This window comes from Corvus hawaiiensis, chromosome Z (assembly GCF_020740725.1).
Source record: "Corvus hawaiiensis isolate bCorHaw1 chromosome Z, bCorHaw1.pri.cur, whole genome shotgun sequence".
Classification (NCBI taxonomy): domain Eukaryota; kingdom Metazoa; phylum Chordata; class Aves; order Passeriformes; family Corvidae; genus Corvus; species Corvus hawaiiensis.
The window spans coordinates 24,786,718-24,798,905 of NC_063255.1; the positions used below are offsets into that span (position 1 = coordinate 24,786,718).

The window sequence follows — 12,188 nt, forward strand, 5'->3', positions numbered from 1 at the left end:
AAGTGTGACTGCATTCAGGATGCTAACAGAGCCCGTGGTCATAACTACATTTAGGAACTGTTCGTGAGACTGCTTGAGAAATGAGTTTGATGCCGTGGCAGTTAGCAATGAATAACTGCCTATTCTACAAAATGCATCAGTCAACTACTGGAAACACCATTTAAGCACCTGGACTATGGACATACAATAGGGAAGATCAAATTCAGCATGACTAAAGTAAGTAAATTGGCCCTGTCAATGGTTTGATATGTCCTTTTTGCAAAAACCCAATCAGAATTGCAATGACAGCTGAAGGAGAGCATTTCCAGCAGCAGAAACACAAAGTCTGAGATCACATTTTGTGCTCCAATCCTTTACTCTTGTGTTTGTTTTAGGGTCAGGCAGGTGTCCCAACTGTCCATGATCCAACCTGAGCCCAGGACTCCTCCGTCTGTAATCAGTGGGCACCTCCATCACTGACTTCTGTTGCTACCTGTCTGCCTCAGCTTTGTGCTGGCTATGAAAAGCCTCTTCCAAGCCTCACCATACATCTCTCTGTAACACCACTTCTATTACTTCTCTGTGTGTGTCTAAATTTGCTTTAAATAGAGCTGAACTTTCCATAAGGTGAAGTAAGTGTAGCTTGTTAACTCTGGGCAGTTTGACACAAGAGATGGTGTGATTTGTCATGTTAAGCGGCTTAGAGGGATGACAAACACATGTGATTTATGAACTGAAAGCCTATCAGCATCATGCAGGCTTGATGATAAGTGTTGCATTAACTCTATTTATGGCATTGTCTAAAAGCAAAGATTTTGAAACTCGCAGTTTAGTGGGTTACAAATAATCAAGCAAACATTATATTCAGACACTGAGATTACCCTGAGGGCGGTTATCACTACAAGCTCTGCCTGTGACTCAACCAGCATCTACACAAAGCAGTCAGGGCCAAGAAGTGGGAGAAAAGTTTTTTCCCAGGAAGGAGAAAAGAGATATGAGAATGGGCAACTGGCAAAGGCACATGCCATCGCTCTGGTGTTAGGAGAGGTGCCAGAGGTTTGTTGAACTGTTCAATTTTAGCGTAGACCTTTCTCCTCTGTGAATCCTCTACACAGAAGCTCAGACCTCAAGGATTGCTGCAGGAAGGTCTCAACACCAGAGATGCATACAGGTGTCAGCATGGCTCCCAGGCAGCCTCTTCCATCTGATCATACTTGCCTTTGCCAGCTGCAGCAGCTACTCTGATCAGTACCAGTGCCCTTGCAGAAGAACATTCTCCTTTCCAAAACATGGCACAATTACTGCATCTAGACTTTGCTTGGAAGTGTAACCCTCGTGGCCCAGGTTACATCCTGTTCTAGATCTCCTTTCCCACAGCTGCAACTTTCTCTCAGCAGCCCTTCCCAAAGCACCAGCCCCTGTTCCTCCTCTCCCAAATTTCCTGTTCAGCTTGTGGCTACTAGAATATTCACCACTTTTTTTTCCATGCTGAGCCAGTTTATTACACAGAATATAATTTCAGATGTGTTGGGCAATCTCTGTATTTACATGTATCATGTTCCAAAATTTGTTTAATCTGTGAAGTATGAACTTTATCTTTGACAAAGCACCACTTTCCTAAGTGATATTTTGAGATTTTTTTTTTTTTTTTTCATCCAAGAAGGACAAGTATTTCTTAGCTGAAGTGACCGTCCTTGACTGAATCTTTCTCATCTGGGAAAAAACTGTAATTCAACACAATTCTGGTAGTGTTAGACATCACAGTAATGGACCCAACCCCAGAAACACTGTGAATTGTTACACAATTCAAGCAGTCAGTATGAGTCAGATAAGAGATGTCAGCATACCCAACATAATGGTATATTTATCTTTTCAACTGCTCCCTCTATGTAGTCCTTTATTTTTCATGTATGTGATTCCTTACCAGTTGTCCCCAGCACTGTGCAGCCCGCAGTGCCAATTTGATCAGTTAGGCTCCAAATGCTTTTAGGTGAAAGTACAGGAATATCTTGTGTCAGTGTAAAAATCATGTAAGTTGAAGGACCTTGTGGTCACCTGGTCAGCATTCTTCCACCTCCTGATGTCTAAAGGCAGCTCCACCTTTGATAGAAATGTCACAGAGCATCTTTACCTCAAGTGCAGTAATGGGCTTTTTAATTTCAAATATAAACTGTTCTCCTTCTTGCAATACAACTCGTAGGGCACCAAAAATGACAAAAACACCCCTCTCCCCCAAATGAAAATTGCAGAATTATGTCATTAGTGCAACAGCAAAAACAGTTTTGCTTTCACCTACCCAAGGCATCAATAGTTTGATGAGATGGAACTCTCCAGCCCCATGTCTCATCCAGACATTTTCCTCAGCCACAGGGGTCTGTTTGCTACTGCTGCTTGATGCCCCCAGACAGAAATGAGGATTTCACATCTTTCTGTAGCATTCTCAACTTCTTGCCATTTTTCAACTCCCAGAAAACAACATTAAGTAGTGCTCCAGGTGGTACAATTGCTTTTCTGCCCTTTATAACTTGTTTTACCCACAGATCTTTTTGCTGCCATTGCTTTATTCTGTAGTGCTTTTCTGAGTTCATGCAACTGCTGGGAATGTAAAGTCAAAGCAATACACAGAGTTTTAGGGCAGAGCCCACTGACAGATATTTGAAAGCTATACTGTGATGATTGCTCTGCAACCCATGCAGTCAAACAGGACCTGAGAGGACAGCTTAGAATTTAAAGCAAATGTTCAACAGGAACATTTTCCACTGATCTTCCCCCAAAGACCTGGGCTCTGAGTAACTACTCCTTCTGTCTTCCTCTTAGCTGTCTTGTTGCAATATTTGCAGTTTTACAGACATGTCCTTATTTAGACAACGAGCTCACAGAAACACAGCTTTCCATTGAAGGCTAATTTAGAGTCTCAAGCACATGTTCTCAGCTGCTGCAAAATTATGCCACTAAGTGCAATAGGCTCTGTCATTTTACATCAGCTGAGAATCTACTTGCAAGGGCAAAATAAGTGGATGCAGCTGCAGTTCTCTTCCTTGGGATTTGCCCCTTATACACAACTGGTTGCAGGTGGCTGAGAGTTGGTATTTAAAAAGGACAAGTTTTTTGGTGTTTCTTTTTTTGAAAATATTTCTGCTGAAGTTCATTCATTTGCTCTCTTTGATGGCTGTCCAGGACCTGTAGCCCAGCATACTCCAACTCAGAGGAAAGGATGTGGACAGAACCCGCTTAAAAATGAATTTCCAGATAATAATTTAAACATTCTCTCTCATGCCATATCATGTGGGAGAAGAAATATAAAATTGAAAATATGACCCCTTTTTTTCTTCAAATAATACAGTACTATTCAATAGACTTAATTATCCCTAAAAACACAAGTAATAATTGTTGGCCTGCCAATCAAAGCCCTTATTAGACATGCACATGATGTCACATCACAGTCTAAATCTTAATCTAAATCTAAATCTTCCTGCCAGTCAAAAATCTTTATATAGATTAATCTGATTTCAGATACAAGTTTTGTATGTGACCTTTCACCCAACTTTTTCAAGGCTGTGATCAGAGAGAAGCTGGATCTTTAATGTGTGCTGCTGAGCTGGTATGATGGACTCTGGGCTGTCCCTGAGAGTTTTTCTCCTGGCCATACTCTGTTTTGTGCTGTAGCATGGAGCCTGAAAAAGGGTCACCTTGGGTGGCTGAGGGATGTGGGGTGGACCTGCATTACTACAATTGGTGGACACCAATTAATGACATTGTTGGCTACTGGAAATGTCACCTGTTCTGCTGGGGTCTTCTGGGGTCACTTCTCTTTCCCTTTCCACAACCCCAGGCAACTTCATCTCTCACCTTCACAGGGAGAAAAAAATGTTGTAGAAGATTATTATCCCGTTGCATTTGATACCTTCCACACTGCTTGGGATTATTATCCCATTGCACTTCCACACCTTCCATTGAAGAGTGGGAAAGGTGGTGCCTTCCTACTGGACCTAGCTGGTAAGTCACAGCTTGGAGGCACAGCTCCATTACAAACCCCTTGTCTTCATGGTGGTGTCATACACTCTGGGATTGGTAGTTGGATAACGAAACTGTAGAAGTTATAAATTTACTAACAGGTAATGCATCAAGCTTTGTGTAGCCAGTTGCACTGGCACTTCAAGTCTCTTTTGAACCGAAATAAAAGCAAATGGCAGAGGCTGAGGCTTTCAAGATAATGGAACTTATCTTCTGCACATTTGCTCTTTAGATGTCAAACCAAGGAATTTCACAATATATTGAGAAGATCTTGTCTGGCATTGTTGTATTTTTATTGGTCTTTGATGTAACTTAAAAATATTAGGCCATACTGTGGTGTTCAATTTTCTATAGATTTTTCAGACAGCCTGATAAAACAAATGGAAAAAATGTCTGTAATTAGACATCATTACTAAAGTTGAGGGACTCTGGAGAACGCCACACAACAAGCTTGATTTGCATTGTAAAACTTCATAGTGCTTCCTAGATTCATGAACTGCAGAAAGAGTTGAAGTCAGCAGGAAAATATCAGTAAACAATGAGAAAAACATCCTGCCTTCAGATTTGAAGGAGACATTTTTCCCTTCTGAGAGAAGGAAAACCCAAAATGTTCACATCTTCAGGACATAATGTTCATAGTGAGGCTGGCCTTGCATGAACCATCATGCACAGCCAGTATAAGTGGCTTCAGTGCTGTTTTCCTTCCTGAGGAGTGCTTATGGAACAGAGGATTGCTCACAGTTTTTTCTGGTTCAGAAGCAATTCAAAATTTTCGGGTGATCTTCATGTATCTTTCTTAGCAGTGATGTCTACTACTGGAACTTTAGTTGGCTTCTGCAGGAGAGGAGTCAGAGAGGGCCGCTGGTCCAGCGGGTCAGCCCACAGTTAGCCCAAGAATAGGACGGCGAGTCTTACCCCAGGGCCCCACATTGTGCAAAGGCTTTGTGGGTTTCAGCTTTTGAATGTGTTTTGTGCATTTTCTTACATTTCTGCTCGGTTTCCAGTCTTTGTACAAAAAGGATTCTTCTTTAAAACTGACAGAGTTTAACATTTGTCCTTGCAGTTAAAACAGAAACAAACAACACCTAATAAGACAAGCCCAAACCAGTGATTTACAGGGTTTTATAAAACTTCGTTGGAAAAGAGATTATTTGAGTCATTCTCCTCTGATTCACCCACAGCTCATGTGCAAGTAAGCCCCTTTCACAGAGGAATTAGGATGTATACAATCCCTAGTAAATTCAGATGAGATGGCTCCACTAGCCCTCTCTGTCACAGCAGTGACTCCTGCTGCCTGATTCCAGGGCACATTGTTGCTGCCAGCTGTGACCTAGCATAATCTGCTATGCACATGGGCTGCTACATGTCCAAGCGTTCATCAGGGATGGGCAGAGGGTTAATGAACTTTCTGGAGCTTTTTTCCAAAAAGCTTCTTGCTCAAATGTTGTAAAAAAGAAACTGGTTTTTACTGGCATAATCTTATTCCTTTAGCTTGGAGTTGAAGCTTTAGACTGCTCTTTCACTTCCCCTTGGAGGACAGTGAAAGGCTTAGAGGCTAGCAACAGTCTGGGACCCATGAGAAACCATAAAAACAGTGACATTTTTTCTGGCTGATACTTTTGCCATCCCAGTCCAACTCTTGCAATGATATTGAGGTGCATGACATTAAAGGGGACAAAAAGTTGTCCGGTTGTTACCAGTTTTACTTTCATAATTTCTGCCGTGTTGGTCTAGAAGATATTTTGCGAATCCTGTATAATTTTGCCACTGAAGGGTTAAAGCATGCTGTGGCTCTGTCACCATTGCAAAGTTTTCTTTTTTTTCTGGAATAACACCATTTGGTGGTGGCTCCTTTCTTAGGAGGATGTCTGCCCCTTGTTATATTTATTACACCCTGTAGAATCCCCTGCTTATAATTGATTACATATTCTTAATCATAAATAATTTCATACAATTGTACACTTTACTGAATGATATTTGGAGGTCTGAGAAGGAGAGATAAGTGAACCACATTCCTCAAATGTTGCCTAGCAGGGCACATCTTCATTGGGGAGTGGTTTTTTAATAACCTCTTACACAAACAGAAAGTCTTCTTTTAATTCAGATGCCCTTTATTATAGTTTGAGTTACAAACAAAATAACAAGGAAATAAGAGAGCTCTCCATGCAAGAAAAAACCACAATATCCTGCCACTACGGATTTTCAGGGCTTCAGAAGTACACTTAAATCAAACAGGAGTGTGTAAGTACTCTTAATTCAACCCAAGAGCAAGCTAACACTGGAAGGGGTTGTCCTACTCTCTCTTTGCCTAGCCATGGGGTCCAGGGAACCCCTGCTTCCATGGGGTGGATCAGTGTAAGATGAAATCTCATTTTTCCATGAGATGACTCACATTACAAAGTTGTACCCTGGAATTCCATCTAATTAAATCCTCCACAAGTGGTCCTCTAAAAGACCTCCTTTTAACCATGCCAGAGGAGTGAAAGCAGAAGGCATTTCCACATTCCCCCCAAAGACCCAGTCCTTCCATCAGCCCTCTGAGCAATTTGCTGACTAAATCTTCTATGTATTTGAATAATTTATCATATGAATAAATTAATTTATGCCGAGTGAAGAAATTGACTACTGGGATGCAGTAATGCCAACAAAACAAAATTGAAGCTGGAGACATGGAGGAAATGAACCTGTAACAATGGCAAGCGGTATTGTATGCTCAGGCAGCAAGAGACAGCTGTGACCACATCTGAAATATGAGTGTGGGGAGCAGCATCTAAAAAATGTTTTAGAATAAGCAGAGCTGAGCTAAAAAGAATCGGCTGGTTTTGAGCTGCAAAATGAGATCACTATAAAATGACTGAAAAATAAATTGCAAGTTTTACGTCTCATTCCAAATTTTTTCCATTCAGGAAGTATATAAGTAACATTCCCATGCCTTTTGCTTTCCACTGACATTTAAGAAATAGAAGTCTCAACTCCTGCCAAATGATCTGTCACCCCAAGCCCTTGACCTGGGCAACTGATAAAGGCATGTTACAGATGCAGGGAGTGCAAAGACTGGAAATATCAAAAGCCAGACCTCATGTAATGTAAGCTGGCTGTGGTCCAGCTTACATCAGCTGCTGATCAGCTCCATAAATGTCTTACAGCAGTAACAGCTGGAGGAATGATGGTTTGCATTCACTAAACACCAGTGAGGGCTACCTAACTAGGCATGCTTTGCTTGCGTTTGTGGCCAGGAGATTGATTACATCGAGGATTTTTAAAATCCCTCTTTCTTTAGCTGTTCTTCAAAGAAACTATTACATGCCACAGTCAAAGTAGCAACCAGAATTACAAATTCATTAAAATCCACTTCATTGTCCTTATTGGAATCCTGGTCATTCATAATTTTTTCAACCAGGAGGGGGTCCTTTTGGCCCTAGAGAGAAAGAAAAGTGACTTAGCTGTACAGATCTTGAATGTACAATTCTGACACACCTGGCACCACTGCTATGTTATGAGACTGGTGTTAATAAATAAAAGGCTGCATCAAATATGCACCTGAACAATAATTATATCTCTAGTCACTACAGCATCAGAAACTAAAGGCAGTGCAACCCTTAGAAGGAATACAGGTACTAAATAGGCACTGAAATAAATCAAACAGATTTTAGGAGATGCTGAGCACAGATCCCTTTTGACAAGATGGATCTGTGAAGTGCATTTCTCTGTATCATCCCTCAACAAAAAATACTTAGATTTCCAACAGGCTACTCATAAATGATCATATTATATATCCATTCATCACATTCAAAGATCTCTGGTTGGCAAACAACACATCCTATTCAGTGGCTGCAAGAGTATTGAATCTCATAATAATAAATCAATAGCCAAGATTAAAAGAAAATCCAATTCAAGGAAATGGATACAATGTCAAAAAAATCCGGTGGTCATAGGGTCCACAATAATTTTTACGACTAAGAGGATACATAAAAACATTATTATTAATGCTTATGATTCCATAAAAGCATCCATTCTGTGCAATGCAGAACATAACAAACATGCAAAGAGATATTCAGATGAGCAGCTTATCATTGAAAGGATTTTCTTAGCACCTCTCTGCAGGGCACACAAGCAGCAGTACTGTGTGGCCCGTGTGCACAAGCTACTTTCCTGTCTCATGAGAACTGGTTGCTGCATTTAATTCTTTGATGGGCTTATCTATGCCCTATTATGAAAAACACACAAACAAAAAACTAACTGGACTGTATTTGGTATTGATTTTGCTACTGCTTCTAGGCTGGCCTAGCCCTCCTGCTCAAAAGCACCATGGAGTATACAGAGCTCCAGTACCCATCTCAGCTGCCAGTAGTACATGGGAGGGCACTGAGGCTCAACCACCCTCTGAAAACACATTTCTGAAATGGGACATTTGACATCACGTTCTTCTGTACAGCTCCACGAAGAACTGTCAGCTGAGAGACTGTGACAGGACGGGCCTTGCACAAGGAGATGCTATTCCTATCCAAGCACTTGGATAGCTGCTTAACCCACCCATGAAACAGTCACTCAGGAGGTTCAGAAGCTGCATCTTACTGAAAGGAAGTCAGTGAGCTCACTGGTGAGAAGCTCCTTGAGTTCTCCTTTACTGAGCTTATATCTGTCTCCTTCTTTGCCAGAGTAGTGATGGAAAATCTTGATCAAGGTGTCCATTGCATCCTCCAGTTGTGTGGTCATAGTAGTGCTGTGGGGCAAAGATACCGTCACTGACATTGCACAGGAGTCAAACCAAAAGCCAGTCTCTGGGAAGGAAAGGAGGGCCAGATGGAGACAGAAATTGTTACCAGTACTGAAAAGTTGGACTTTCAGCTGATCCATCCTGTTGGCTGTGTGTGAGCAAGGATGCACTATATAAAAAACCCATTGTCCTGAACTCACACGCAATTGCTTCAAAAAGGTAAATGGAAAGGAAGGATTTTTATTTAAGAAAATGATCTACTGTGTATCCATTTTATAAAGCTACTTCAAAAGGAAATCTTTTATACTCATAGCAGAAAATACAGGAAAAATGAAGCCATTCTTACCTGCTAATTTAAAAATTTTCCCAAGAAAATGAGTTTGACAAATTCCATCTGCAAAAGAGAATGTGCTTTTATACAGAAAGATCCACACCGGTTTAAAGATGATCAGAGGAGGATCACCAGTAATAAGGACAAGTATCATCTTTCAATTTATTTGCTCTTGTTTGCTTGGGCTGAGCCTTTTTCCTATAAATTGTCTGCAGTAAATGGATGTGAGCTGGACACCCCCAAGGTTTGCCTCACTTGAGCGTACAATAAGAAGGTACACAGGGAAGCAACACCAAGAAAACGGATGGAAATACAATTATATGCAAAGTAGTGGACCCAAAAAGTAACTTAAAGGAGAAATCAGGTGTAAGTGAAAAATTATGATGAATAAGCTGTGGAGAAAGATTAAAAAGCCAGAATGCGCTTGAGGGTAGGACTGGAGTCCTTAGCAATATCATCATGCAAAGGTTAAGACTTACCTGTTTTACAGGCTAGCGGAGGTGCACACAAGAAAATACCCAGATCACAGAAGGTGATGGTCACCCTCCTTTCAAACCCCTGCACAGGCTCTTGTTTATCAGGTTGAGAGGGTGGATTACACACATAGAGACAGACGTATAACCGTCACAGAGATGACAGGTCTTCTGTTTCCCTCTGCATTTGCCTACTCTGTTCAATAAAAGCCTCTTGCTGTAACTGGGTCACTAAAATATTCACCAGGCAGAGTAAAGGGCTGCATTTGGAACACGTGGGATACTTTTTATCATTTGACCTTTTACAAATATGCCCATTCAGGGTCTTGAAGGTCAAAATTAGAAAATGCTAGCAATCACCAAATCGATATGAAACAACTTTCCACCTTTTTCAAAAGAACACTTTCTAATCTGTCTTTCAGCATTTCTAGAATCTAAGTGCCTCAGTGCTGGCAGCCAGAGTTCAAAGGTACCTGGGTACCTGGGGGTAGGCATGTAGGTGAGTTTGCCACATATCCCTTGGGACATCTACTTGAATTGTCAGGTATCTCCATACACCTAAAACACTGTCTCTTGCCAAATGAAATTCTTACTGTAGTACTTGTGTCCTCACGAGGAAATCAGGGAACAAGTTTCAGTGGAAGGTGTGCCTGGAATTACAGTGTACACTGAACAACAGACTTGGCTTCATTTTTATAGCCCTGCACAACAACTGTAGCCCAGCATCTCTCTCTGAATAAATGACCTTGCCCCAGAAAGGCAATAAATGACCTCTGCCCCAACCCCAGCAACTCGCTGATGCTGGAAGTGATTGCTGAGGGATGCAGGAAACAGCAGCTTCATTGTGGTAGGGCCTACTTACCAACCAAAATAACAAATGACAGACACATGAAATGAAAAACTGCTTGTGAGTTTGCTTGAGGGTTTGCTTTCCCTCAATAAAGCTGCACACACATGTCCAGTGAGCACAACTGTGCAGATGAACAGGGGACAGAGCTGCAGCTTCTTGTTTCATTCAGCCAGAGGGAAAGAGAATGAGGTGGGCATTGTTTTTAGCTCTGAAATTCTCCAAGCACTCCTAATTTTGAGTACCAACATATATCTCGGCCCACACCCCTCCCTGCCTCCTGTGCCTTCAGACATGTTTCTTCTGCATGTGCTGTTGTGACAAGTCTGCACAACCTGAAGGGTCTTGTGTGGGCCTCTGGGACAAAAAGGAGGGAAGGAGGGGGTGGAACACTAAAAATACTGGATCCCAGTGGTAAGAGAAGTGACCATGTGTAAAGTGTCATTTCCAAAATAGGCAGGCTGTTCTGGCTAGAGGTCCCTAGGGGCATGCATAGTGCTGTGTGCAGGACATCACCTCCAATAGCCATCCCTGTGGCCAGGAGTCCTCACCAGGGAAGGGGCAAGCCAGTGCTCAGGGACTTTTTATAAAAAGTTAAGGTGGAAACCAGAGGAACAAGAGGAGCATAATCTCACCTGGAGTCAGAGGAGAGCTGGGGAGGAGAGCTGCCCTCTGTACCTCTTCTGTGTTTCGGAAAGCTCATGGGTGCCTGATTTTGTACAGGAGTTGTCCCTGTGCTCCTGTAAGCACTGGGATCTAGCTGGATCATATAGAGCATATGAGAGAAGAACATGAGTGAAATCAGGCATAGCACGTCTCTCCCACTCAGTTCTGGGAATCCTGTGTGTCTGCAGAGGAGAAGAGAAAGCATGGAGCCCCTTACGTAGCTACAGCCACAGGGTTCTGTCTTGCCTGTGATTCACTAATAATTGTAACTATTGCTCAGAAATATTATCCAGATAAACATCAAAATACTTGGTTGTTTTTCGTTGTTGGGTTTATGTGGGTTTTTGCCATTTATTCAACAGCAGCTTCACCCACAACCAGAAAAAACCCACAGCTGAGTCGTAACGTAAGCATGAAATCCTTCTGTTTGTCTATATATTATTACACTGATCTTCTGGCTAATGAATATTGCAAAATAATTATCTAAGCAGAGTCTACAGGAGGTACAACTTCCAGGAAGCAGGTGTAAACTTTCAGAGCTGCCATCCTCAGGACAGAATAAAGCAGGGTTTCCTCTATTATCTCCAGAACATCAGCTCAATAACTTATACAGCGATATAATATGTGCAGACTCTCTCTATAGCTACTTTCAGGCCAGCTAATTGTGTAAGAAACCTTCTTTTCTACACTAGTGTGTGACGTACACAGGGAGCAGCTGCACTGAGCTTGTTTGTCAAGGGGTCCATGCAATTTGCTGTGTCCAGTTCTTTCCCCCCTGGCTAGCGAAATCCTGCCAGTGGCTCCAGTGACAGCAGCTGTCTCATAACTTCTGTGAAGGCAGGTGCCAGGAGTGTCTACTCAAAATTAATGATTATCAATCAACTGTTACATGCTTCCTCATCCAACACTCCAGCACAATCTGATTTAGTATAATATCTAGTTGGCACTGAAGGTAACTAAAATCAGCACAGAATGCAAAGCAGTTCAGTATCAGGCCAAGACCCGACTCTGTGTTAGCAACCACCATTCTCCCATTGATCCTCACCCTGCACTCTGGTTTCCAGTAGGTTAAGCACAGGAGCAGCACCAGACGTGGTTGACAGAGGATGCAGGACTGCAGCATGCCTATAGACATGGTGAAGGATGGTGCCTTCCTCGTTC

General features: G+C 42.0%; 1 protein-coding gene across 1 annotated transcript; it reads right to left on the minus strand.

Annotated features, from left to right (window-relative positions):
• Window positions 1–7,252: 7,252 nt before the first annotated feature.
• Window positions 7,253–8,709, minus strand: S100Z (S100 calcium binding protein Z). The gene is made up of 2 exons (XM_048292872.1): window positions 8,569–8,709; window positions 7,253–7,411 (listed from the first exon to the last, which is right to left on the minus strand). Exons 1-2 carry the CDS (start codon window positions 8,707–8,709, stop codon window positions 7,253–7,255), a joined length of 300 nt encoding a protein of 99 aa, XP_048148829.1.
• Between the last annotated feature and the right edge of the window lie 3,479 nt (window positions 8,710–12,188).

What these genes read in the sequence shown, in the direction of transcription:
- S100Z (XM_048292872.1), bottom strand. Translation starts at nt 8,709, where the DNA reads ATGACCACACAACTGGAGGATGCAATGGACACCTTGATCAAGATTTTC. An exon ending in AGCTCACTGACTTCCTTTCA is followed by an intron (nt 7,412 to 8,568) that starts GTAAGATGCAGC and finishes CTTTCTCTCTAG; the next exon opens with GGCCAAAAGGACCCCCTCCT.